The sequence below is a fragment of the Dama dama genome, chromosome 25 (assembly GCF_033118175.1).
Source record: "Dama dama isolate Ldn47 chromosome 25, ASM3311817v1, whole genome shotgun sequence".
Lineage (NCBI taxonomy): Eukaryota > Metazoa > Chordata > Mammalia > Artiodactyla > Cervidae > Dama > Dama dama.
Genome location: NC_083705.1, coordinates 67,537,249 through 67,565,062, shown reverse-complemented (window position 1 = coordinate 67,565,062; position 27,814 = coordinate 67,537,249). Strand labels below are relative to the sequence as shown.

Sequence of the window (27,814 nt, the reverse complement as noted above, 5' to 3'; positions counted from 1 at the left end):
GTGTGACCCCGTCTTTTCTTAAATATCATTGAAGTGTGGTTGATTAACAGTGTTGTGCTTATTTCCAGCTGAGTGAGTCAGTTACATGTACATATTCTTTTCCATTGTGGTTCATCACAGGATGCTGAATACAGTTCCCCGTGCTCTATAGTATGACTCTGTTGTTTATCCATCGTATATATAAGAGTTTGCACCTGCTAATCCGAAACTCCCAGCCTGCCCCCTCCCCACACCCCTCACCCCTTGGCAAACGCAAGCCTGTTCTCTGTCTGTGAGTTTGTTTCTCCTTTACACATAAGTTCATTCATGTCGTATTTTAGATCCCACATATGAGTGATGTTCAGATGGTAAAGAATCCGTCTGCAATGCGGGAGACCTGGGTTGGATCCCTCGGTTGTGAAGATTCCCTAGAGGACGGCATGGCAACCCACTCCAGTATTCTTGAATGGAGAATCCCCATGGACAGAGGAGCCTGGCGGGCTATAGTCCATGGAGAGTGGTCACAACTGAGTTACTAAGCATAGCACACATGGCATTTGCAGTGTGACCTTATTGTTTAACTAATTATATCTGCAAAGACCCTATTTCCAAATAGAGTCACATTCTGAGGCTCCTGGTTGACACAAATCTGGGGGGACGCTTATCCAACCTACAGCAGTGACCCCAGCCAAAATAAGCTTGCCCACAGGCAGAGCAGGACTGACCTTCACTATCGAGCCTTCAGTGTGTAGCTGGTCAACACACAGTCTGGCTGAAGGTGATGATTCTTCTCGCCAGATGTTATAGGAGGGTATTTGATCACATGGTGTGCGGTGAAACAATCACAGGTACATAAGTGAGTCAATTTCAAGGTCTATATCACCTGACTAAGGCCACAAAAAAATGCTTTCCCTGGAGGAATCCTTAAGCATAAAGAGGAAAAAAACCAACACAATAACTTCATGAATAATTAAGGCCTAGGCTGTTCTAACATCTTTCCATATTTATTTTAAGCCATATTTGTAAATTTTTAATTAAAAATTAAAGCTTTAATTGAACAGAATAGGAAAAGACAAAATTTTAAAAGGAGGAAAAACAAGGAGGAAGCCAAGTGTTACTGCGTGTGACTCGTCGGGGGGCGGGTGTGGGCTATGAATTGTAGCCCTCCAGGCTCCTCTGAGCAGAGACGAAGTAGACCCCTGCCCATCACCCCCAGCTCTGACACCTGAGGGCCCCACCTGCCACTCCCTCCTGGAACCCCATAATCTATCATTCTTAACAACTCTCTCCTTCAACAAAATTTAAGAGAACTTTTTTCCCCCCCATTTCTATCCTCTTTTCTCAGTGATGGATAGGTATTTCAGGAACAAATAGGTCAGCTTTTAAAAAATGTCATTTCTTACTCGCAAAATGAATTTTAAGTGGAAAAGGACTAAGGGCATTACCTTTTCATTTTATATTTCATATGTGCTTAAATTTTGGCTATGTCAACGTGATATGCCATCTTCCCACGAAGATTCACTACACCTTTTTAGAGAAGGCAAAGCCAAGGGGCTCTTCTCTGTAGAATGTTCCCAGGGAGTGTGTCTGATGCTTGAGACTGGTGGGGCGGACATCACCACTGATATTGGTACAACAGGCATGGCCAGAGAGAAAGCAGGAGAAACTGGACAGAGTCTTTTAAGACATTTCAATTTGTACAAAGACTGCACAACGTGAGTGTTCTAGATCCTAGTTTACTAAGGCATAGGTCTTCTTTTTAACTTAAATTTCACTCTGATAAACTTTTGAATATTTAAGAGTGGTGTAATTTGCATTTATAATCTTTTTTTTCTTTATGAAAAATAAAAAGGTCTACTCTTTCAGAATAGCAATTGCTTACATTTTTCACCTTGGCTTCCTGCCCTGAAATGACAGAAATAAGTTTGAATCCTGCTAGGAACAAAAGTTGGGAATAATGATATCTGATAATGATTTGATAAATTTACTTTTACCTATCATACACTCCTACTGGAGTTATAAGTTACACTGAGCTAGGATACACTATCCCAGGAAAAGAGTTTAATTTTCTTTTACACTTCATTTTCCTCATATATCCTTGAAACTGTAGCTGTAGAAACAAACCAAAAATATGAACTCACTTTAAGTCATCAGTAAACAGATGGAGGAGTTTAAGAACTGGAAAAACAATGTCTACTCTATTATCTAGGACATGTCTTAAAATGTAGTCTTTAAAAAAAAGATACTCATCGTACTAACTGTTTAAATTAAAATGTAAGACAGAGGTGGAGACAGGGGACTTAACTCAGGGTAGGCGACTAACTCTGTGTGGGTCCCCTGTCATCCATACTCTGGGACTTTGGAGAGGAGAAAAGAAAGTAAGAAATAAGGGGGAAGGAGGAGACACCTGACCATTAAAGGCAAAAGGGATATTGGCCAAGTAGATGCCGCTCAGTGAAATGTCAAGGAGCAAATGAAAAGAACCAGCACCTGGGCGAGGGCTGTCCACTCTTTGGTCGGGTGGCTGTCTGCGTTGCTCCAGCACAGATCTACAATCTCATCTCACGTAACTGCACTTCCCATCTGTGTGGTGTAGTGGGCGGGCAGGGTCTGGATCAGGAGTCAGGATGTGGATGAAAAGACTGGCTTCCTGACTTACGACACATGACTTATTGAACTTATAATAAATATGAGAATGAATGATGTATGTGAAGTAGAAGCTCCTGGACCTTGGAAGTCAGGAATTTTATGAATAAAAATGCTCCTCTTAATTTTACATAAAAATCAGCACACTCTGTAGAACAAATGCAATTTATTGTCCTTTTTTATAAGATAAACAGGGTCCTAAATCACATACTTATGTTTTAGCCTGATTTCACGGAGTATGATAGTGGTGGTGATGACACATTGGAAAAGGCTTGTAACATGCAACTTGGGCATTTTTATACAATTTAGGTAAATTTCAAGGGTAAGAAGATATGCAGATATTGGGAAGAAATGTATAAAAAATGCTAATGATGGTTATCTCTAGGGGATGCGGTTTATGGGTGATTGTTACTTATTACTTTATGCTTGCAAGTATTTCTAGTAGTCAGCAATAAACATGTACTACTTGTAAAGTTAGAAAAGAAACAATGAATGTCTTTAAAAGTGAAAAAAAGATTAAAGCTATAAATTAATGGACCAGATCTAGGTATGCAAATGTTACATAAACTCACTATATCATCTTCTTGGGCAAATTCACTGTATCATTTTTTTATATAAAATATACACAGAGTACATAAAAATGACTAAAAGAACAATTGCTGTAATTTTATTTTCTGCTTTAAGAAGCAGCAAAGCACCAAATTCTTTCTAAATATTGTGATAGAAAAAAAAAATGTTTCTTGCAAAGGTATAAGCCCAGATGTGATTTATAAATTGAGATGATCTGCTTCTTAATTTACATTTTAAGGACTATATTCAAATCATTTCTGCAGTTCCAGGAGGACTTTGCTGAGTGCACTGCATTACCTATAATTTAGCTCAGTTACATGTGTTTCATATCCTCTTGTTTTGGGGTGATTTGATTTATTAAGCCTCAGTTACATACAAATAATGATTTGTGCCATAAAACTTCTCTAACGTTTAATAAGATATTGAAGCTATAATTTAAATAAGAATAACATAAAATGATGAAAATATTTCCAAAATAAAAAGCAGACCTAAAACAGCTATGGAGATAGCTCTCATAGACACAAACCAGTGATGGTTAAATTTAATTGAATGGAACAAAATATTGATATTTACTTTTGCCTACAGGAGGTACCTTAAAAATGAAGTCTGCAGGGCAGCTCATAAATTCACAGCTCCACCCTTCATGTCACCGCTCCCCTCCCTACCTGCTTTCACTCTGTCCTGTAAAATTGCTCCCAGACATAGCTGATCATTATGTTCTCTTGGTAAAAGCTTCGCCATAGCTGTCTGCCCCTTAGAGATTCAAGTCTACCCTTCTGAGCTTTGCTTTGACATCCCTTTATCACCTAGAATGAAAGAACTAAGCAAGCTGCCTTTCTTAAAGTCTGAGGTTTGCAGATTGCCTACAGACCCTGGAGTTATGTCCCCCACGTCAGTGTCAGGAGTGTGTGCTGATCTTTCTGGCCTCAAGGAGCTCCCAAAGTGTTGACTGGTGAAGCCCCTTCTCTGCCTGACCCCAGCCTCATCTGGTTCTTGAAAGCTTTTGTGACCACACTGGCTGAGTAAGCCACTCCTTCGCCAGTTTTTCCTTCTGTACTATCCTGCGTGCCAAGTCGCTTCATTCATGTCCAGCTCTTTGCGACCCCTTGCACTTGTAGCCCACCAGGCTCCTCTGTCCATGGGATTCTCTAGGCAAGAATACTGGAGCAGGTTGCCATTTCCTCCTCGAGGGGATCATCCTGACCCTGATCAAATCCACATCTATTGTGTCTCCTGCACTGGCAGGGGGGCTCTTTACTACCGGTGCCAGCTGGGAAGCCCATTCTATACTGTCCTAATCATAAAACCAGGACTCACTGTGAGAGGGAGGCTAACAGGCAGGAAGGCCAGGGGTCTCCAAATGGAGGAAATAGGCTGCAAGTGCCAGACATTTTTCTCTCTCTTAAGCGACAGGAGGAAACAAATTAGAGGTTTTATTTTCCTTCTCTACAAATTCAAAAGGAGGTTTCTCTTAAAATGTTCTGTTGCCATGACACCTGGTTTCTTTTCACCTGAAGCTAACTATTCTCAAACCTTGAGTTAACCAATACATTTTTCTGATGGAAATGTTTGTCTTAAGCTGTGTTAATGTGCCCCAGACTCTGTCTTCAATCCACCAAATGGCTCAACCTATTTGACAAACCAGTCTGTCATACTCAGATATCGTTCCCCTAATCTATGTAAACGAAACTATTTGTGTGGTAATCTGCCCTTCTACAAGACTCAAGTCAATCGTTTTATGGCCTGGGATGAATTATCTGGTGCCATTCTGAGTTTTAAGATATTCCTTTCTTTTCATTAACAGACTGTGAGTGACTATATAACATCCAGCTGCAGACTAGCAGTGGGGTACTCTCTCTGCCCCCTTCTGATGCCTATGTCAGAAGCTTTCTCTGTCTCCTTTATACTTTAATAAAACTTTATTACACAAAAGCTCTGAGCGATCCAGCCTCGTCTCTGGCCCCGGATTGAATTCGCCTCCGGAGGCCAAGAATCCCGCGTCTTATCATTCAGCAACAACCTTTCCACTGCACGAGTGTCATTGTCTTCCAAGGGATTAGAAGGTTAAGAGGTTGCTATGTTTATTTTTGGTTTCCTGGCCCCTTCCTGGCACACAGCAGGCACTTAGAAAATGCCCACGGATGACACTGCTGAAAGGCAGGAACAGTATACAAAGCAACTTCTTTCATGTAAATAAAGATCTTGGTTTTGTTGAAAGAATTAAGAATGTCAATATAACCTCACATACTAAAATCTAGATGCTTCCATCATGATATAAATATTTAAAACATTTTTTGTGTATTTTTCCAACAATGGTTCTAAGCAAATGGTAATAGTAGAAATTTCTTGAAACCTTTCATCTGCTGAGTCTTTGATAAATTCATTTTAGCCCTTTCCCAGAGCTGTTTTCTTCCCCTGTTAGTCCAGTCTGCTCATTAATGTAGAATGATTCATAAACATATTTAAATAAGAGATAAAAACTCATATTTCTTTCTATAAGAAGGGAAATGTGATGGAGCAGGACCCTATAGGGTCCTTCCCAGAACAGACCCTCATCCACTTTGGCGACTGGCCTTCTGTCTGTAGAAAAACTTTAGTCAAAGAATAAATTTAATCAGAGAAGTAAGAAGATGCAGAAAGAAAGGAAAACAGTCATGCAAGACAAAATAATACTTTAGCCATTAAACAAAGTCAAGGACCTTTAGTTCCTCCTCAAGGACTATAGATAATATCCTGAGCCACGTCCTTTGAGCTGTTTTGCAGATATTGAAACTCCCACCAGTGGGAGAAGTTAACTGTATGCTGCCCACAAGCATGTAGACCCCAGACCAGTTGGAACCAGAAGGTTGATAATGCTGACTCCAGATTACCTCACCACCAACCAATCAGAGGATGTCCATGAGCAGATCACACCCGGCTCCTTCAGCACTCTAAGACCCCTCACTACCCCTCTTCAGGATGGGACACAGTCTTCAGGGCATTAGCCCATTGTGGCCCCCTTTGCCTGGCAAAGCAATAAAGCTATTTCTTCATACTCCACCCAAAACTCTGTCTCTGCATTTCTATTTGGCACCGGTGAACAGAGGCTGAGTTTTGGCAACAGAAGGAGCTTAATGAATTAAGAGGGAAGTGAAATAGTCACCACATTCTGATAGACCTTACTTTGTCACTCGCATGATAAACACTGAAAAGTGGGGAAAACCCTAAACCCGGTTTCATGTGGGCTAAGAAAAGCCACGCAGGCTACACGAAACTCTTTCTGAATCAGATGTCCTCCTTTTTGCTTCCTATGAGGTGCTCAGTCCTGGCTTGAAGCAGAAGCAGCACCGGTCAAGCCTCTGTGTTTGTGAACTTGGCCCAGATGACCCACAAAGGGGAGCTGTGAGCCTTCACTAAGCTGGTTTCTTCATCTGACTTTTATCAAAGGAAGCTGAATGTTCATATATCAGTATCCTTCATCCTTAAATCAAACATCATGAATATATAATCACATTACTATATAATTTATAGAGAATATTAATTGATGGAGATAAACCGATCTTTATTAACTATATGTCTACAATTGGTTCTGAAGCACTTCCTTCCACGATCCTCATTAGGAACAAAGACACTCTTTACAAGTCAAGGATGTTAAGAAAGGAAAACTACCTGTAGTAGTTGCACATAACCGGCATAGAAAAGTGAGGTAGAAAGGGTCAGAAATGCCCACAGATTTAGCTTCGGATGAGCTATATTTCTTCCAGTAGGGCAGGAGGTTTCTGAAGGATCATAGAATTTAAGAGGTTATAAAATGGATGTCTCAAAAGTGGGGTGTAAAGAACTATAAATTTGGCTTATGGTGGAGTCTATCCAGAGAAATCATGTCAAAAGATCATTATTTCATGACCTTGAGGAAAAGCAAAATTGTTGGAGGGTTTCCTATTCCTGTCCATGAATGCACACTGATATTTATGGAGGCCAGCTCTCTTTAGCTCCCTTTATGCATGCACGTTCACACAAACACACACACCCTTCTCAAGACTGGAGGCTAAGAGTATTGTTATAAATATTCATGAGAACTTTATTATTAAAGTCACTAAAGTGATCCTGTGTCTTCTCAGTTGAGACTGGTACTTACACCTAGAAACTGATCAACGGTCAGAGAAGTGGCAGCTTTGAGGCAGCCCAGCTGAAGCAACTCTGGACACTTCACTTCTGAAATACAGACTATGTGACTAGGTATCTTAAACCACATATATCCTACCATTAAGTTAAACTGGCAGAGATTCCTCACTTTCGTACAATGTACAATATCCTTGGGAACACCGTTTCTAGAGATTAGAACAAGCATACCTTAATTATTACATTCTCTTTTCTAAGAGCAAAAACTAAACGGAACATCTAAAACATCTCAAGAGATTTCTGGGTGATGAGTTTTGAAAAAAACACACTGGGAGATAATTACAACACATTTGCTACTTTTATTATTTAAAAAAGACATTTCACACCACAGGCCTTATTAAAGAGCTATTTTTAAGAATTACAAGCTCTAGCAGTCACATTGAACATTTTTAAAAAATAAAAATAGATACCAGAGACAGTTACCGTGATGCCTATGTATTTGTCATAGGCTCTCCCAACCAGTTGGTCTGCCTGGTTATTCTATATGCATGATATGTCACAACACTTGCTTTCAATCAAAGAAAACTATATTTGGTTGCGATGACAACATTTATTTATGTATTTTTTGCCTAAGATCTAAGAAAACATGTTAAATAAGTCAAATACTAGGGGAGGTACAGGGCAGAGGAAGATGAATATACCTCTTCAGTACCACATTAGAAATGACTTTTGCTAGCTTCTTGCACTCTATTGCCATAAGAATATTCCAGAACATTCTGCTCCTTAGCAAAACAGCAATAAAGTTACAGAAACAAAAAACACCTGAAGTCAGAAGGAAGCGACAATGACACGGGACTCACCTTAGGCACCCAGTGGCGTTTCGCAGCACTTGTGAGGAATGCAGCTGTATCTTCCGATCGTCCTGAAGAGGTGAGTTTTCCCAGCCTGAGTGTGGGATAATCACCGCGTTGGTCAACACTGCCAGGGTGTCCTGGATGATTGGCATTTTGAGTGCATCGCAAGATGAGAGATTCCAAAGAACTCCTGCAAGATACATACAAACGGAGCTTTTGGATGGCCACCATTTTCCTTAATCGAGTTAACAGCACAAGCGGGAGGGACTAAGATAGTGTAAGCACGTGTTCTAGAGTATGCCCTTCGCTTTAACGCATTTGTGCGAACCCCTTACAAAAGTGCTGTGAAAATCTAACACGCAGGCAGAGGGACTGTAACATGATTATATCCATTCCATCGTGGAGAGTAATTTAGGGTGAGAGAACCAATGGAACCGAGGATATTAACCCTGCTTCCATGCACAATTAGTACAATGAATCCAAGTCCCCAGATTATAATCAAGACCAAAAAGGTCCCAAAGTGAGCTGAAATGGACTAGTAAGACATCTGAAATAGACCAGGAAGATATCTTTGTTTTATCCAAGATCCCAACATGCACCTGTGGTCTATTGGAGTCACTTAGTTTCCTATAGAACCAGCCATCATTGTGCAGGACCTTTCAAGGATCCAGTACAGGGTCTGGTGCTCACAGGTTCAACAAGAAATTAAAATTTGCTGTCACTGGTTCTGTTACCTTTTCTCTTAAAACAATGCTCATGGAGGACCTATAGATGGTTCTTCCTTGTGTAACAGCAAAGAGAGCAGTAGAAATGGAAGAGTGTGTCAATAATAGCTTAAAATGGAATTAATTTTAGAAAAGGTCTAAGAATTACATACACATTATAATATCATTTGAAATGCTTTTAGAATAATTGCTCTTTTTGTTGTTCAAAATTGTACACAGAAAAGTAAAAAAAAAAAGAGTAATATTCTCTTTTCCTATGAAAGACTGCATTTCCCCCAAGGCTAATTTAAATAGCTATCATCACTGCAGATACTGAGAATAAAATATCATAACTGTCTTTAGAAACACAACTTATAGTTTACTTATTTAGTAACTTTTCAATCGATTTTAAAATGATATTGTGCTTCATCTATCATGTTATTAATAAACAGAATTCACTTATTTCTTAAATTTGTTTTATTAGTTTCTTGCTTTGCTCATATTGAACTATCCAAAGGCATTAATAATACTAACCTGAAAGTCAATGATATCTGATTAATAACTAAAATAATACTTTTAAATCAGTTCTACAAAAATGTGACTTTAGAAACAAACTTTTCCACTGGTCTTTCAAAAGAACATTTTCTGGTAATTCTATTTAGGTAAATGCAAGAGAAACAAAATGTTTTTGGTGTTTTGAATGTACAAATGAATTGTTAGTACAGGGGGTTTGCTTGAGGGTGAATCCTGTCTGCCTATTTTTGTAAATAAAGTTTTACTGGAACACAGCTCTGTCTGTTCATTTACATATTGCCTATGGCTGCTTGTGTCCTACAAGGCAAAAGCTGAGATTTTGGGACCAAGATACTATGGCTCCCAAACCTAAACAAATTACTATTTGCCTTTCCTACTCACCTCTGTGGTTAGTATATGGGCCATTTTCTATATATTTCTGTGTGCATGTTTGCATTGCCATTAGCATCTTATATTAAAATGTTTATTGGTGCACAGTAGCTGCTCAAAATATATTCTGACTTGAACAGATGTGAAATGCGAGGAGCATTATCATGTACATTTACTTTGATTTAAATAATATATGAAGCTGCTTTTTAATTCATTCCATTAGGAAGCATTTTACTTAACTTTGGATGATAAAAATAATCAAGATGGATACTTTCATTTATTCAAAGTCTCACAACAATATTCTTTTTTCTAGTAAAATAAATGCTTCTCAGTTTTAAAAAAGCACATTTAAATGAAATTACTATCTACCCCCAAGTTTGAGGATAACTTTAAAAAATATCACATTAAAGGGTTTGCATATTTTTTAACTGAAGTATAGTTGACTTACAATGTTGCATAAGTTTTAGATGTACTGCAAGGTGATTCATACACACGCACACACACACACATTTATATACATATATATACATTTTTTCAGACTATTTTCCACTATAGGCTATTCTGTTTTTCTAAGTATACAACACACATATATAGACACTAAACACTGATTTTTCCACTACTAGATCCTGATTTGAAAGTACGAATACATGAAAATTGAGGCTTGTAAATGTTTTAAAACATGGGTTCTAATTTTGCTATAAAATACATCTCCTCTAAAGACCAAACAGTAAAAGACTTTTCCATTTTTATCATCCAATGAATTTAAAAGACTCTAAAGACATTCTATAATAATAAAGAAATTTTTACTGCTTCCTAACAAACAGAAAAGAGGTAGGAAAGGAAAGGAGCAAATCAAAGATGAGGTGACGGCGTCACGTACTATCTGATAAGAAGTGAAACACTGGAAAGAAAGAGACATTTCAGGAGACTCTTCATCTGGCTGTTCTGCCTCACCTTTCTTATTAATTCATTCATCAGTGTAACTTAATTCCGAATCAGGCACAGACAGAAGTTTCCTGTTTATGTCCCCCCGCCTTTCCAGACAGGCTCCATCTGTGTTTCACAGGCTGATCAACTTACCACAGTGCTTGACCCAGATCTCTAAATGCTCTCTCCTGGTTTCTATCCTCAGCCCACACGGGCTCCCTGGACCCTGAGAAACACAGGTATTTCTGGTCAGGGACACGTTTTATCACGTCTGCGTGGATGAGGGCTTGGTAAAATGGATGCAACATTGCAGAATTTCTTTTGGGGGAAATTCAGCAAACCAGTTAGCGGCAGGGGGCCCTCCAAACTTGGAGTCTGGGTTATTTTATGTGGACAGAGAGGAGCTTGAGTGTAGAAGAAGCAGTCTCTGGGGACATGAGGTAAATCGAGGTGCGATTGGCAGGAGTCAAGAGTGGGAACGGCTGGGACTCTACAGCTGTCTTGCCAGAGACCCACACACACACTAACTCACATGCACACACACGTCCACACACAGTACACACACACATTCACATATACTCACAGACACATCCACTCATACCACCTACACACATCCACACACAGCATACTTACATACAGATTCAGTCACACCTACACACATACATTCACATATACGCACACCTACACATATACACATACTCACACAATATACTTACACACACACACAATGCACATGTGCATTCACATATACTCACAAATATACACACCTACACAACATTCACACATATATTCACATATACTCACACACATACATACACACATGCTCACACCTACACACACATACATACACGCACTCAAGCATTATATTTATACATACACACACACATACATTTATAAACACTCGTACCTACACATATACACACATTCACATGTATTCACACACACTCACACAATATCCATACACACTCTCATATATACACATTCACATATACACATACACACAGAAACTCACACCTATACATATACACACATTCACAGGTATTCACACACATACACACTCACAGAATATACATACACACACACACACACAGCCATTAGTCCCTGGTGAAGGGAGACAGATTGGTGGAGAAAAACATGGACGTATCTAAGCATTCTCCATGAACAAACAGGAAATAGGTGTTTTGCTCAAATTTCTCTTCACTCCTTCCCCTCTCTCTTCCAGGGCGGTTTCCTGATGTTCCCTTCACATGGAGGGGCCTCATCCTTCCCCTCACTGAATGAGGTCTGGACTAAGTGCCTTGTTTCTGACCCACAGATCAAGCAGGAGATGACAGAGGGACCTCTGAGGCGAGGTCACGAAAGGCACTGGGGCTTCGGCCCAGCTCCGTCTCAGGTAGCTTATTTGAGGGGGCCCTACCGTCACCTGTGAGGACCCTCAAGCACCATGAAGATGCCCACGTAGAGAAGAACGGAGGCATCCAGCCAGTAGGGACCCCTCTAGGAAGTGGACCCTCGCCTCCAGCCTACAGATGATGCAGCCTCATCCGTGTGGGACCCTGAGCCAGAGACATGCAGACCTGCCACTCCTGGGTTCCTGCCACTCAGACACCGTGTGGGGCAAACAATTGTTGTTTCAAATTGCTAAACTAGGGGTAAGTCATGATGCCAACAAAGGTTCATCTAGTCAAAGCTATGGTTTTTCCAGTAGTTATGTATGGATGTGAGAGTTGGACTATAAAGAAAGCTGAGTGCCAAAGAATTGATGCTTTTGAACTGTGGTGTTGGAGAAGACTCTTGAGAGTCCCTTGGACTCCAAGGAGATCCAGCCAGTCCATCCTAAAGGAAATCAGTCCTGAATATTCATTGGAAGGACTGATGCTGAAGCTGAAACTCCAATACTTTGGCCACCTGATGCAAAGAACTGACTCATTGGAAAAGACCCTGATGCTGGGAAAGATTGAAGGTGGGAGAAGAAGGGGACAACAGAGGAAGAGATGGTTGGATGGCATCACCGACTCGATGGACATGAGTTTGATTAAACTCCGGGAGGTGGTGATGGACAGGGAGGCCTCGTGTGCTGCAGTCCATGGGGTCGCAAAGAGTTGGACGTGACTGAGCAATTGAACTGAACTGAACTGAAGTCATTATGCAGCACTGGTAACTAACGTCCCTTTCCTTTCATTTCCCTCTCCTTCTCCTCTGTCTACTGGACTCACTTGTCCCCATCACAGCACTTTTTCCTCATTACACTTCTCATTCTGACTTAATATTCACTCGTTTTCTCATTCCCTACAACTCCTCTGGTCTCTTCTAAAGTCTATTTGTGAGAGGACAGAAGATACAGGAAGAGGATCTAAACTTTGTAACTAAACTTAAAATGCATTTTAATTTGGGTGACAAATAACATTTAACTTTTAGGAATGTACCCCTCTTCATATCTGGGACTCACGAAATGGCCGAACACTGTCTCTAATTTGGAATAATGTTGTATTAGTTTCCTACTGCTGCTGTAACAAGTAACTGCAAAGGCAGCACTTACAAAAAGGCACATGTATGGTCTTACAGCTCTGGAGGTCTGAAGTCCACAATGGACCAATGGAACACAGCAGGCAGTGCTCCTTATGTAGGCTCTAGGGGAGAATTTCCTGGCCTTTTTATGCTTCTAAAGGCTGCCCAGGTTCCACGGTTGAAGCCCGGATCACTTCAACCTCAGCATCCATGATCACCTCCTCTTCTCTGATTGAACCTCCTCCCTCACTGCTGTAAGGACACCTGTGATCACATTAAGCCTGCCTTAATAATAATATATTATTATATAATATAATAATAATCCCAGATTATCTCCCCCCGCCCACTTCAAGATCCTTCACTTAATCCCACCTGCACAGTTTGTTTTACTGTGTAAGATAATATTCACAGGTTCTGAGAATTAGGACCATGGACATCTTCAGGGGTTACTGTTCAGTCTCCCACACAGCCCTTGAAGTATCCTGTTATGCTTAAAATTAAATTTCTGATTGCAGTTTCACGATCACGCCTCTCCCTCCTTCTCTACATTCACTTTGAATCAGAACCTTTGGTTTTCTCACTGACTCAGTCCGCACAGACCCACTGGGCACCAGGCTCCATGTGATACACAGGGGACATCAGTGAACAAGACAAAAAGTCCCTGTCTGCACGGCGCTCACATCAGTGCAACTCCGCATGCTCGTCTGTGTCTCATTTCTTCTCCTTCAACAACACGCTCGTTTCTCACTCACATTTCTTGGACTTCTTGTTCTTTCAACCTGGAACATTGCTCTCCAGACCTTTCCAAGGCTGATCCTTCCTTCTATTCACATGTAACTTAAATGCACTAAATTCAGATAAGTTTTTTTGGCTCAGTCAATCTAAACGACCTTCCCAGGTGGCTCAGTGGTAAAGAATCCACCCGCCAATGCAGGGGACCCAAATGATGCAGCTTCAGTCCCTGGGTTGGGAAGATTCCCTGGAGGAGGAAACTGCAACCCACTCTAGTAGTCTTGTCTGTAAAATCTCATGGCCAGAAGAGCCTGGCGCGCTTCAATCCATGGGGTGGCAAAGAGAGTCAGGCATGACTGAGTGCGCACATACACACATACCCAAACTGTCTTTCCAGACTCTTGCTGTCAGATCCCCTATTTTAATTTTCAGCAGAGACCTCATCATCATCTCACATTTCCTAAGCTTTCCTCTCCCCATCCTCATTTTATGAAGATATTATTGGCATGCAGCATGCTGTGAATTTAAGGTGTACAGCATAAGAATCTGCTTATATACACCATGAAATGATGACCACAGTAGGTTCAGTGAACATCCATCATCTCATAAAGACAAAACATCGACAATGTAGAAAAATATTTTTTCTTGTAATGAGAACTCTGAGGATTTACTCTCTTAACTTCCACATATAACATAGAGCAGTGTTAACTATATTGATCCTGCTGTATGTTATAACCCTAGTACTTATTTATCTTATAATTGGACTTTGGTATCTTGATGGCCATCATCTAACTCCCCCTGCTCTTGCTTCTGGTAACCACAAATCTGCTTTCTTTTCCAATGAGTTGGCCTGTTTTTGAAGTATAATTGACCTACAACTCTATCCTAGATCCTGCTACACGACACAGTGATTTGACATTTCTATACATCTCGAAATGATTACCGTAAGTCTTGCTGCCGTCTGTCACCATACAGAGATACAACACAGTTGCAGACTGCATTCCGAACACTATATATTTCATACCTGTGACGTTTATTCTGTAACTCAAAGTTCACACCTCTTCCTCCCCACTCTCCTATGCCTCTCTTTCCTCCACCGGCTCCTATGCTTTTCCATCACTTGGTTTTCTGTCATTCGCTCACTGCTCTTTGCCACAACAAGGTACCACCCAAGAGATGAAAGCAAGGACCCGAGTGTGTGCAGCAGAAAGAACTCATACAGCACACAGAATATGCTCTGACACGTATTAGACGCTCACCAAAGAGCTGCAAAATGATTACAAGAATTAGTAACTGAATGACATGACCCTGAAAGGATGATCGCACTCTAAGCAGTGAACACTAGTTTCTTTTTTTGTATTGGCCTCTGCCATACATCAACATGAATCGGCCACAGGTATGCATACGCCCCCCTCCCTCCTGAATGCCTCTCCCATCTCCCATCCCACCCCACCCCTCCAGGCTGTCACGGAGCTCCGAGGTGAGCTCCCTGTGTCACAGAGCAAATTCCCGCTTGCTATCTATTTAACATGCGGTAATGTAGATATTTTACATGCTGTCCTCTCATAAAGTAGCGTACTGCTAGCAAAAGGAAGTACTGATTTGAAAGAATAGAACAGCAGAGGCAAGATGTAATGTTAAAAATAACAAATCTCAATGAGAACATAGAAATGTTGTATGTATAACCCTTGACTACAGAAATTCTACTTTTACTAAGTAGAGAAGAATTTTTATCACTTAAAAACAAGCAGTTTATCATTAGAGTGCTTATTTCTAGTGTGTTATTTGGGTAATTTTCCTATATTAATTCCCTGATAATTCTACATTAGCCAAGGTAATACTAAAATTTCAATTCATGGAAAAACTGTGGAAAAAAATTAAATTCACAATGGTACTCAGAAGCCATAAGCCACCCTGTTTATTCTTATCTAAATATAACATAAAGATGTTTTAGTATTTTGGTTGATGGTCACTAGCAAATTTTAATTTACTTGATGAAAATATGCTAATTTCTCCCAGATTATAATCTGTCATAAAATTGTTTCATAGCATCTTTCCTATAATTATATGTATTCAATAGCTTTCCTTTATCAGTATAAAATTACTGCTGCTTCAAATGTAATTTTGACAGTAGGTTTAGTTGAGAAGACATTTAAATAACTAATTATGTATACTAAATATATTTCAAATATAGTTTATTTTTATTTCAGGCACAGGATGGCTTTTTTTCCTTAAGATTATCCATATTCATGAGAAGTAATTGGTTCATTAAAATTTCTTTAATAAAATCTTAATTACTTTCATTGGATCCTTTACTCTGTTTTAATAGAGGGTAATTGTGAGGTTTTTTTTCTGAAAGGAGACAAAGACTCTATTTAAAAACAAGGGGTCAGATTGACTAGAAAGAGGTATTTAATAATTACAAGTCTTAAAGCATGATAAAATCAAATGCTGTCTTGTGACGATATAAGACTTTCCTATGACCTCCTCACTTTAATTTTTAAACCTGAAACACAATCCCTGAACACAGGTGAGGCTCAAGCTGAAGAATAGTTGGATTGAATTCATTTTAAATGAATGCTTTACATTTTTATTTTCTATTAATCAACTAATTAAAATTAACTTAATGTATATATGAAGATTTATTTTAAACTAATCTATCATTTGTCTTATTCTGAGAGTGAAAATTTGTGCACCTGGGAAAGAGAGAGGACAGAGGAGTTTCTCTTACAAAAAAGTCAAGGTCAGAACCGATTGGGGGTGAGAGTGGAAAACGGTGGGTGGGGGGATGCATGACCATCAGTACCTTTTCCATATCCTACCACTTACACCTTGATTCATGGGTGTGTAGAAGGTGGCTGATCAAAATCTGGAGGTCCACGACACCCTGAATTTATGCTGTGTGCATTTGTGTGTGTGACTATGCACATATGCAAGTGTATGCAAACGTGTACATGCATGACTGTACATGTTACACACATGCACAAGTATGTGTCTGTGTGTGTACACATGTATATACATTGCACCACATAAATACTCTTATGTATATCAAAATAAAATACTTCTGCATAACAAAAACAATCACAAAATGACAAGACAACCTATGAAAAGAGAGAAGATAATTGCAAGCCATAAATATGCTAAGGGGTTAACATCCAAAATACACAAGGAAATCAAATAACTCAGTAACAAAAAAAATAAACAGCTATATTAAAAAATAGATGAACCGAGTAGACATTTTTTTCTAAAGAAGACACCCAAATGGCCAACAGGTACATAACAAGATGTTCAGCATCACTACTCATCAGGAAAATTCAAGTCAAAATCATAATGAACTACTTACTGCCTCACATCTGTCAGAATGGCTACCATCAAGACAAGAGAAAACACGTTCAGTTGCTCAGTCGTGTCCGACTCTTTGCGACCCCATGGACTGCAGCACATCAGGCCTCCCTGTCCATCACCAACTCCCAGAGCTTACTCAAACTAATGTCCGTCGAGTCAGTGATGCCATCCAACCGTCTCATCCTCTGTCATCCCCTTCTCCTCACGCCTTCAATCTTTCCCAGCATCAGGGTCTTTTCCAATGAGTCAGTTCTTCGCATCAGGTGGCCAAAGTATTGGAGCTTCAGCTTCAGCATCAGTCCTTCCAATGAATATTCAGGACTGATCTCCTTTAGGATGGACTGGCTGGATCTCCTTGGAGTCCAAGGGACTCTCAAGAGTCTTCTCCAACACCACAGTTTCAAAGCATCAATTCTTTGGCACTCAGCTTTCTTTATAGTCCAACTCTCACATCCATACATGACTACTGGAAAAACCACAGCTTTGACTGGATGGACCTTTGTTGGTAAATTAATGTCTCTGCTTTTTTATCTGCTGTCTAGGTTGGTCACAGCTTTTCTTCCAAGGAGCAAGCGTCTTTTAATTTCATGGCTGCAGTCGCCATCTGCAGTGATTTTGGAGCCCTCCAAAATAAAGTCTGTCCCTGTTTCCATGGTTTCCCCATCTATTTGCCATGAAGAGAAAAATAATGTTGGTGAAAAAAGAGTCTGAGAAAAGCATCTTGTTATGTATCCATGTGTCTGACTTTTTGCGACCCTATGGACTGTAGCCCGCCAGGCTCCTCTGTCCATGGGATTCTCCAGGCAAGAATACTGGAGTGGGTAGCCATGCCCTCCTCCAGGGGATCTTCCTGACCCAGGGAATGAACCCAGGTCTTTGCATTGAGGCAGATTCTTTACCGTCTAAGCCAGATGTGAAGAAAAGGAACCCTTGTGCACTGTTGGTAGGAATGTAAGTTGATATACCCATTATTGTAAATCATACGGAGGTTCCTCAAGAAATTAAAAGCATAACTACCATCTAATCCAGCAATCCTACTTCTGGGTATATATCCAAAGGAAATGAAGACAACGCATAGAAAAGATATGTGCACTTGCATGTTCACTGTAGCATTCTTCACAATAACTGAAATATGGAAATGACCTAAATGTCCCTCAACAGATGAACTGATAACAAAGATATCAGACAATAATGAAGATGTGGTACATCTGTACAATGGAATACTACTCAGTCATGAGAAAGAAGGAAATTCTGCCATGCAGACAACACAGATGGAACTTAAAAGCATGTGCTAAGTGACATAAGTCGGTGAGAGAAAGACAAATACTTGTGTGAGTCAACTCACATGGAATTTAAAAAAAGCTGAACTCATAACAACAGAGAGTGGAGTGGTAGTTACCAGGGGCTGCGGCTGGGGTAACTGAGGAGATGTTGTTTAAGGTACAAACTTGTAAACAGTGGTTAGATAAGTCCTGGAAATCTAATGTACATCACAGGTATCACAGTCAACATGCTGTACTAGGAACTTAAAAGATGCTAAGAGAGTAGACTTAAGTCTTCTCACCACAAAAAAAATAAAGAGACATGATAAAAGTGTTATCAAACACTAAGATAGTAATCATACTGAAGTATATAAATGTATCAAATCAACGCGCTGTCTACCTTAAACCTACATAATGTAATATGTTAACTATAAAAAGACACTATTTTTTAAAAAGTGTGTTATGCAAATGTCATTTAGATAAGAGTGTTAATTAAGGAAATAGATGTGATAGGAAATTTGTGTGTCATGCATGCAGAGAAGTGTTTAAAAACACTTGCAATAAAGAAGTTTATGAAATGGAGCAGGACCCTGTGAGGCTCCTGGGCATGAAGTTCTTTTCGTTTCCCATTTCTTGTGGGCAAGACTCCAGCCTCCATGACCTTCCCTGAGTTCCAAAGGGCAGATGCTAACAGTTGCTAATTAAGGGAGGAGCCGCCAAGAAACCACCCGAGGCAACAGAAAGGGACAGACCAGAGAAGCTCCTGAAGGTCAGGAGACCACCACCAAGGGAGTGAGGAAGGGGAGGGAAACACTGCTCACACCCTACCTGATCAGCAGCCCCACCCTTGAAGCACTGCTGCAAAACTCCTCACTGAACTCCTTCCAGGTTTAGTTCAGTCATACCAAGCCATGCACGACCCTGCAACGTCATGTACTACAGCACGCCAGGCTTCCCTGTCCATCATCAACTCCCAGAGCTTGCTCAAACACATGTCCATTGAGTCAGTGATGCCATCCAACCATCTCATCCTCTGTCATCCCCTTCTCTTCCTGCCCTCAATCTTTACTAGCATCAGGGGCTTTTTTAATGAGTCAGGTCTCTGCATCAAGTGGCCAAAGTATTGGAGCTTCAGCATCAGCCCTTCCAATGAATATTCAGGACTGATTTTTTTTACGATTGACTGGTTGGATCTCCTTACTGTCCAAGGGACTTTCAAGAGTCTTCTCCAACACAACAGTTCAAAAGCATCAATTTTTCGGTGCTCAGCTTTCTTTATGGTCCAACTCTCACATCCATCCATGACTACAGGAAAAACCATAGCTTTGATGAGGCAGACTTTTGTCAGCAAAGCAATGTTTCTTCTTTTTAATATGCTGTCTAGGTTGGTCATAGCTTTTCTTCCAAGGAGCAAGCATTTTTTAATTTCATGGCTGCAGTCACCATCTGCAGTGATTCTGGAGCCCCCCAAAATAAAGTCTCCCACTGTTTCCATTGTTTCCCCATCCATTTGCCATGAAGTGATGGGACTGGATGCCATGATCTTAGATTTTTGAATGTTGAGCTTTAAGCCAGCTTTTTTCACTCTCCTTTTCACTTCTATCAAGAGGCTCTTCAGTTCCTCTTTGCTTTCTGCCATAAGCATGGTGTCATCTGCATATCTGAGGTTATTGATATTTCTCCTGGCAATCTTGATTCCAGCCTGTGCTTCATCCAGCCCGGCATTTTGCATGATGTACTCTGCATATAAGTTAAATAAGCAGGGTGACAATATATAGCCTTGACGTACTCCTTTCGTTATTTGGAAACAATCTGTTGTTCCATGTCTGGTTCTAACTGTTGCTTCTTGACCTGCATACAGATTTCTCAGAGGCAGGTAAAGAGGTCTGTAGTCCCATTTCTTTAAGAATTTTCCACAGTTTTTTGTGATCCACACAGTCAAAGGCTTTGGTATAGTCAATAAAGCAGAAGCAGATGTTTTTCTGGAACTCTCTTGCTTTTTTGATGATCCAGCAGATGTTGGCAATTTGATCTCTGGTTCCTCTGCCTTTTCTAAATCTAATTTGAACATCTGGAAGTTCTTGGTTCACATACTGTTGAAGCCTGGCTTGGAGAATTTTGAACATTACTGTGCCAGCATGTGAGATGAGTACAACTGTGTGGTAGTTTGAGCATTCTTTGGCATTGCCTTTCTCTGGGATTGGAATGAAAACTGACCTTTTCCAGTCTTGTGGCCGCTGCTGAGTTTTCCAATTTTGCTAGCATACTGAGTGCAGCACTTTCATAGCATCATCTTTCAGGATTTGAAATAGCTCAAGTGGAATTCCATCACATCCACTAGCTTTGTTCATAGTGATGCTTCCTAAGGCCCACCTGACTTCGCATTCCAGGATGTCTGGCTCTAGATGAGTGATCACACCATGGTGGTTATCTGGATCATGAAGATCTTTTTAGTATAGTTTCTGTGTATTGTTGCCCCCTCTTTTTAATATCTTCTGCTTCTGTTAGGTCCATATCATTTCTGTCCTTTATTGTACCCATCTTTGCATGAAATGTTCCCTTGGTATCTCTAATTATCTTGAATAGATCTCTAGTCTTTCCCATTCTATTGTTTTCCTCCATTTCTTTGTACTCATCATCAAGGAAGGCTTTATTATCTCTCCTTGCTATTCTTTGGAACTCTGCATTCAGATGGGTATATCTTTCCTTTTCTTCTTTGCCCTTCACTTCTCATCTTCTCTCAACTATGTAAGGCCTCCTCAGACAACCATTTTGCTTTTTTGCATTTCTTTTTCTTGTGCATGGCTTTGATCACGGCCTCCTGTTCAGTGTTATGAACCTCTGTCCATAGTGCTTCAGGCACTCTGTCTATCAGATCTAATCCCTTAAATCTATTTGTTGCTTGGACTGTATAATCATAAGGGAATTGATTTAGGTCATACCTGAATGGTCCAGTGGTTTTCCCTACTTTCCTCAATCTAAGTCTGAATTTTGCAATAAGAAGTTCATGATATGAGCCACAGTCTGCTCCCAGTCTTGTTTCTGCTTACTCTATAGAGTTTCTCCATTTTCTGCTGTAAAGAATATAATCAATCTGATTTTGGTATTCACTATCTGGTGATGTCCATGTGCAGAGTCATCTCTTGTGTTGTTGGAAGGGTGTGTTTGTTATGACCAGTGCGTTCCTTTGGCAAAACTCTGTTAGCCTTTGCCCTGCTTCATTGCCCTACTCCAAGGCCAAACTTGCCTGTAACTCTAGGCTCTCTTGATTTCCTACTTTTTCATCATCCCCCTATGATGAAAAGGGCATCTTTTTATTTTTTTTGGTGTTAGTTATAGGGCCCTGTAGGTCTCATAGTACTGTTCAACTTGAGCTTCTTTGGCATTATGGTTTGGGGCACAAACTTGGATCACTGTGATACTGAATGGCTTGCCTTGGAAATGAACAGAGATCATTCTGTCGCTTTTGAGATTGTTCCCAAGTACTGCATTTTGGACTCTTTTATTGACTCTGAGGCCTACACCATTTTTTTCTAAGGGATTCTTGCCCACAATAGTAGATGTAATGGTCACCTGAATTAAATTCACTTATTCCAGTCCATTTTAGCTCACTGATTCCTAAAATGTCGATGTCCACTCTTGCCATCTCCTGTTTGACCACTTCCAATTTACGTTGATTCTCAGACCTAACATTCCAGGTTCCTATGCAATGTTGTTCTTTATAGCATCAGACTTTACTTCCATCACCAGTCACATCCACAACTGGGTATTGTTTTTGCTTTGGCTCAGCATCTTCATTCTTTGTGGATCTATTTCTCTGCTCTGCTCCATAGAGTATTGGGCACCTAACGACCTGGGGAGTTCATGTTTCAGGGTCATATCCTTTTGCCTTTTCATACTGTTCATGGGGTTCTCAAGGCAAGAATACTGAAGTGGTTTGCCATTGCCTTTTCCAGTGGACCACCTTTTGTCAGAACTCTCCACCATGATCCTTCTGTCTTGGGTGGCCCTACATGGCATGGCTCATAGTTTCATTGAGTTAGACAAGGCTGTGATCCATGTGATCAGTTTGGTTAGTTTTCTGTGCTTGTGGTTTTCCTTCTGTCTCCCCTCTGATGGATAAGGATAAGAGGCTATGGAAGCTTCCTTATGGGAGGTACTGGCTGTGGGGGACTTGGGTCTTGTTCTGAAGGACAGGGACATGGTCAGCTAATCTTTAATCCAATTTTCTCTTGATAGGTTGGGACACACATTTTCAAGGACAGGAGTCTGTCAAGTCCCCCTCTGCCTGGCAAAGCAATATAGCTATTCTTTTCTACTTCACCCAAAACTCTGTCTCTAAGATTTGATTGGGTACTACTGTGCTCAGATTTTGGCATCAGTTATGAGTGCATTAAAAAAAGAAAAAAAAATATTTTAACACTTAGTGTCTTGCATCATTGAAAATTTTATTTTTTATTTTATATTGGAGTACAGTTGATTTGACTGAAGCCATAAAATTAAAAGAATTTTGTTCCTTGGAAGGAAAGCTATGGAAAACCAAGAGAGTTTATTAAAAAGCAGACATATCACTTTGGCAACAAAGACCCCCAAAGTCAGAGCTACCGATTTTTCCGGTAGTCATGTACAAGTAACTGAATTGGACCATAAAGAAGGCTAGCACTGAAGAATTGATGTTTTTGAATTGTGATGCTGGAGAAGACTCGAGAATCCCTTGGACAGCAAAGAGATCAAACTAGTCAGTCCTAAAGGAAATCAACCCTAAATATTCATTGGAAGGACTGATGCTGAAGCTGAAGGTCTGATACTTTGGCCACCTGGTTTGAAGAACCAACTCATTGGAAAAGACCCTGATGCTAGGAAAGATTGAGAGCAGGAAGAGAAGGGGGTGAGAGAGGACGAGATGGTTGGAAAGCATCACCATCATCGACTCAATGGACGTGAGTTTGAGCAAGCTCCAGGAAATAGTGAAGAACAGGGAACCCTGGCATGCTGAAGTCCATGCGGTTGCAGAGTCAAACATGACTGAGCAACAGAAATGTTTAACTCCAGCATGGGTGAAGAGTGAGCACTTCTTTACAGCAGAAAATGAATCAGATCTTCACTGTTACACACCAGGAAAACTCTGCTTGAAGTTGATAAAATCCACCTGAGCCCCCATGAGACGTTTTAATTTCTGAAGTTCTTTAAAACAACTCTGACACAAGATATAGTCATCAGTGTTGAGGCTTGTTCCAAAGTCAAAAATGATCCCAGCAATGCTCTGATTTTTTTAACTTTAGCACCAGCATGTATGTGCTAAGGTGTTTCAGTCATGTCCAACTCTTTGTGACCCCATGGACTGTAGCCCACCAAGCTCCTTTGTCCATGGGATTTTCCAGGCAAGAATACTGAAGTGGGTTGCCATTTCCTTCTCCAGGGGATCTTTTTAGCCCAGGGGTCAAACCCGTGACTCTTATGTCTCCTGCATTGGCAGGTGGGTTCTTTAACACTAGCACCACCCAGCAGTATACAGTTAAATTTAGTTCAAGTTGGTATAGATTAGCATGAGCAAAAGGCCCATAGTCACTTAAATTTTTGATGAGTAGTTGATAAACTGATCTTCACTGTTGTTTCAGAACCTGAATTAATTTACAACTAAGGGTGGCTAAGTGGTAAAGAATCCACATGCCAATGCAGGGGTGAAGTGGATGTGGGTTTGATCCCTGGGTTAGGAATATCCTCTGGAGGAGGAAATACCCACTCTAGTATTCTTGCCTGGAAAATTCCATGGACAGAGGAGGCTGGTAGGCTATAGTCCATGGTGTTGCAAAGAGTTGGACATGACTGAGTAACTGAGTATGCAAGCAATTTTATAGACAAAAGATGGTGACTATTTTTGAAGAATCAAGACTCAAGTGTGTCTACGACCTCTATTTCCATTCTAAGTTGGAGTCTGCAGATTCAAATTTCTTCAGAATTCTTCTATTAAGTGTTTATAGTAAAGGAATGTCTGCAGATTCTAGCAATAGGAAATAAATCCTGTCTCCAATTGGGACAGGGCAATGTGGCTCCTGTCTAAGAATGGGGAAGTTCTTCCCAGGGTAATTTTTAAAAATTAAATTGTAGTCAAAAATAATTTGGATGTTAAGTGTACCAGAATGTGCCACCCTGAAATATGCTGCTTTTGGCACATATATAATTTGAGCTAAAGGCCAGGGAGCACTAATAGAGTCAGGAAAAACTCCCAAGTCAGCAAAAGTTCTCCTGTTGTAAAGGAATTTTTATTTATATCAGATGTTAACGATGTTATATCTTTATGTTATATATATAAAGATGTTATATCTGCCTGCAATGCAGAAGACCTGGGTTTGATCCCTGGGTCAGGAAGATCCCCTAGAGAAGGGAATGAAAACCCACTTCAGTATTCTTGCCTGGAGGAGTCTGGTGGGCTACTGTCCATGGGGTCGAAAAGAGTTGGACATGACTGAGCAATTAACACTTTTACTTTTTAAAAACATATTTATAAAGGAAACGTACATTTGTCAAGATATCTTCTCTTATGCCAAGAAGAGGAAGATTCTGAACAACTCAAATGTGGTGAAGACACTGACTTCAGTATTCATCAGTTCAGTTCAGTTCAGTCGCTCAGTCGTGTCTGACTCTTTGCGACCCCATGAACCACAGCACGCCAGGCCTCCCTGTCTATCACCAACTCCTGGAGTCCACCCAAACCCATGTCCATTGAGTCGGTGATGCCATCCAACCATCTCATCCTCTGTTGTCCCCTTCTCCTCCTGCCCTCAATCTTTCCCAGCATCAGGGTCTTTTCCAATGAGTCAGCTCTTCACATCAGGTAGGCAAAGTATTGGAGTTTCAGCTTCAGCATCAGTCCTTCCAATGAACATCCAGAACTGATCTCCTTTAGGAAGGACTGGTTGGATCTCCTTGAAGTCCAAGGGACTCTCAAGAGTCTTCTCCAACACCACAGTTCAAAAGCATCAATTCTTTGGCACTCAGCTTTCTTTATAGTCCAACTCTCACATCACAGACCTTAATATACAGCCCTTGTTTTCCATACTTTTCCTGGTCACTCTTGCATAACTTATCTCTACCCTCAAGAAGCCCACACTCCTTTTCCTTTATTTATCCTAAAATGGTATATAAGCCCAAGTTCTACCTTCACTCATCAATGGGTACTCCCATATTTATGTGCCCTGTACATGTTAATAAACTTCTGTTTTTCTCCTGCTAATCTGTCATTTGCCTAAATTATGGGGCCCCAACTGGAGAGCCTAAGATGGGCAGAGGGAAAAATTTCCTCCCCTGCAGATGTCAGTGTCTGATAGTAACCATCTGTGAAAGTCATGAGTTCACGTTTGATCACAGCATTCTGTAAACGAACCATAGAATTTTCTATTTCTCAATTCCCAAGAGATCAAGTTAGGAATATAAAACTGGGCTTGTATGAAACTATATCCTTCCTCAACGACCTTGGATATGCAAGAACCTTGAAAAAATGTCACCAAAGCACCCAGACTGAGTGTTATAATATCTGGAAACTGGCCCTGGGCCTCTTTTTCTAAAAGTGATTGCAATTTAAAGATGATGTCCTTTTTCTGACAATAATCACATTCTGCTGCTGCTGCTGCTGCCAAGTCGCTTTAGTCGTGTCCAACTCTGTGCGACCCCATAGACGGCAGCCCACAAGGCTCCCTCATCCCTGGGATTCTCCAGGCAAGAACACTGGAGTGGGTTATAATCACATTCTAGCACGTGCTAATAAAAATAATTTCTTATACTTTGGTTGTACATTTCAGCAATTTTGTGCCCCCAAACTACATATAAAATAAAGGAGCTTAAGTTTGGGCCTGTGTATGTGTGTATGCGTGTGTGTGTGTGTGTGTGTGTGTGTGTGCACGGAGAGTCAAAGACAAATATTCCATTATATAATGACTGGCGGAAAAAATGTGAGAGGTAAGCCATCACAATTTCTGGTACAAACTATTAGGTATAAAATAAGCTATATGGATAAACTGTATAACACAGGGAATATAGCCAATATTTTATAATAACTATAAATGAAGTATAGCCTTTTAAAATAGTGAATCATTATATTGTATATATGTAACTTAGATAATGTGCATGTGTGCTAAGTCGCTTCAGTTGTGTCCAACTCTTTGCAACCCTGGACTGTAGCCTGCCAGGCTCTTCTGTCCACGGGATTCTCCAGGCAAGAATACTGGAATGGATTGCCATGCCCTCCTCCAGGGGATCTTCCTGACCCAGGGATCGAATCCATATCTCCTATGTCTGCTGCATTGGCAGGCAGGTTCTTCACTGCTAGCACCATCTGGGAAGCCCTAACCTGTGTAACACCCTGCAGAAACTATATACTTCAATAAAAAAATTCTTTTTAAAAGCATACCCTTAGTTTCTATGGCTCTCAAAGAAAAGAAATCTTGATGAATACATAGATGGGAGAGTAAAAAACAGCTGGGAATAAGAGACTGAAATTTTAATTCAGCTCTCCCATGAACAGGATTAAAAAGAATTTGGCTTTTAGTAGGCTCTCCATAGGTATTCCTGAACAGATGAATCACTGAATGAATGAACAAGTAAATGAATGAAGTTCTTGGGTGATGATGATGGTAATGTACAAGGGTCTCAAATTTTCAGAGAGTGTGGTTGAGCTAGGCATCCAAAATAAGACCACATTTAAAAAATATGAACAATAACCAAAAATAACTAACACTTTTGAGTTTTTGTTATACACTAGAGTCTTTGCTAACCACCTTGCAGCTATTAACTCAGGTAAAATGTCAATCAACTCTGTTTTACAGATGAGGAAAAAGACACAGAGAAAGCGTGTTGCCCTCATCCAGTGGCTATGCCCTTGTAGGCGAAAGTGAAAGTCAGATAACAGTCTGACCATGATCCATATGAACAATCCAGCAAACGTCAGGCACATAAGTCCGCTACTTGAAATTGGAGACAGGTGGTATGGCATGCAATCCTTTGAAGCAGAATACATGAACACGAGAGAATGTTCTTTTCATCTTTTGCCAGCTTCTTTTTAGCCTCCGGTCATGTAACTTGAGAAATTTCAAGAAGTCATTTGAGTTCATAGAATGAAGTACATTTGGTTCTGAAACAACTTTTACAAATAATTTTTCTTGCAAATATTTGATTCTGCAGTTTTCTGCTAAAAATATTATATATATACAGCTACAATTGTCCATGGAAAATACTGAACCAAAAATCAGACTGAGATAAAGGGTAACTTAAAAAACTCAATCCTTCC

General features: G+C 40.3%; 1 protein-coding gene across 1 annotated transcript in view; it reads right to left on the bottom strand.

Moving 5' to 3' along the window:
* The window catches only part of CTNND2 (catenin delta 2), a 1,052,580-nt gene that overhangs the window by 183,729 nt on the left and 841,037 nt on the right, over nt 1-27,814 (bottom strand). Inside the window, exon 12 of the mRNA XM_061129708.1 lies at nt 8,157-8,340. Within this exon, the coding sequence (XP_060985691.1) occupies nt 8,157-8,340 (184 nt within the window). The remainder of the gene's footprint in view (nt 1-8,156; nt 8,341-27,814) is intronic.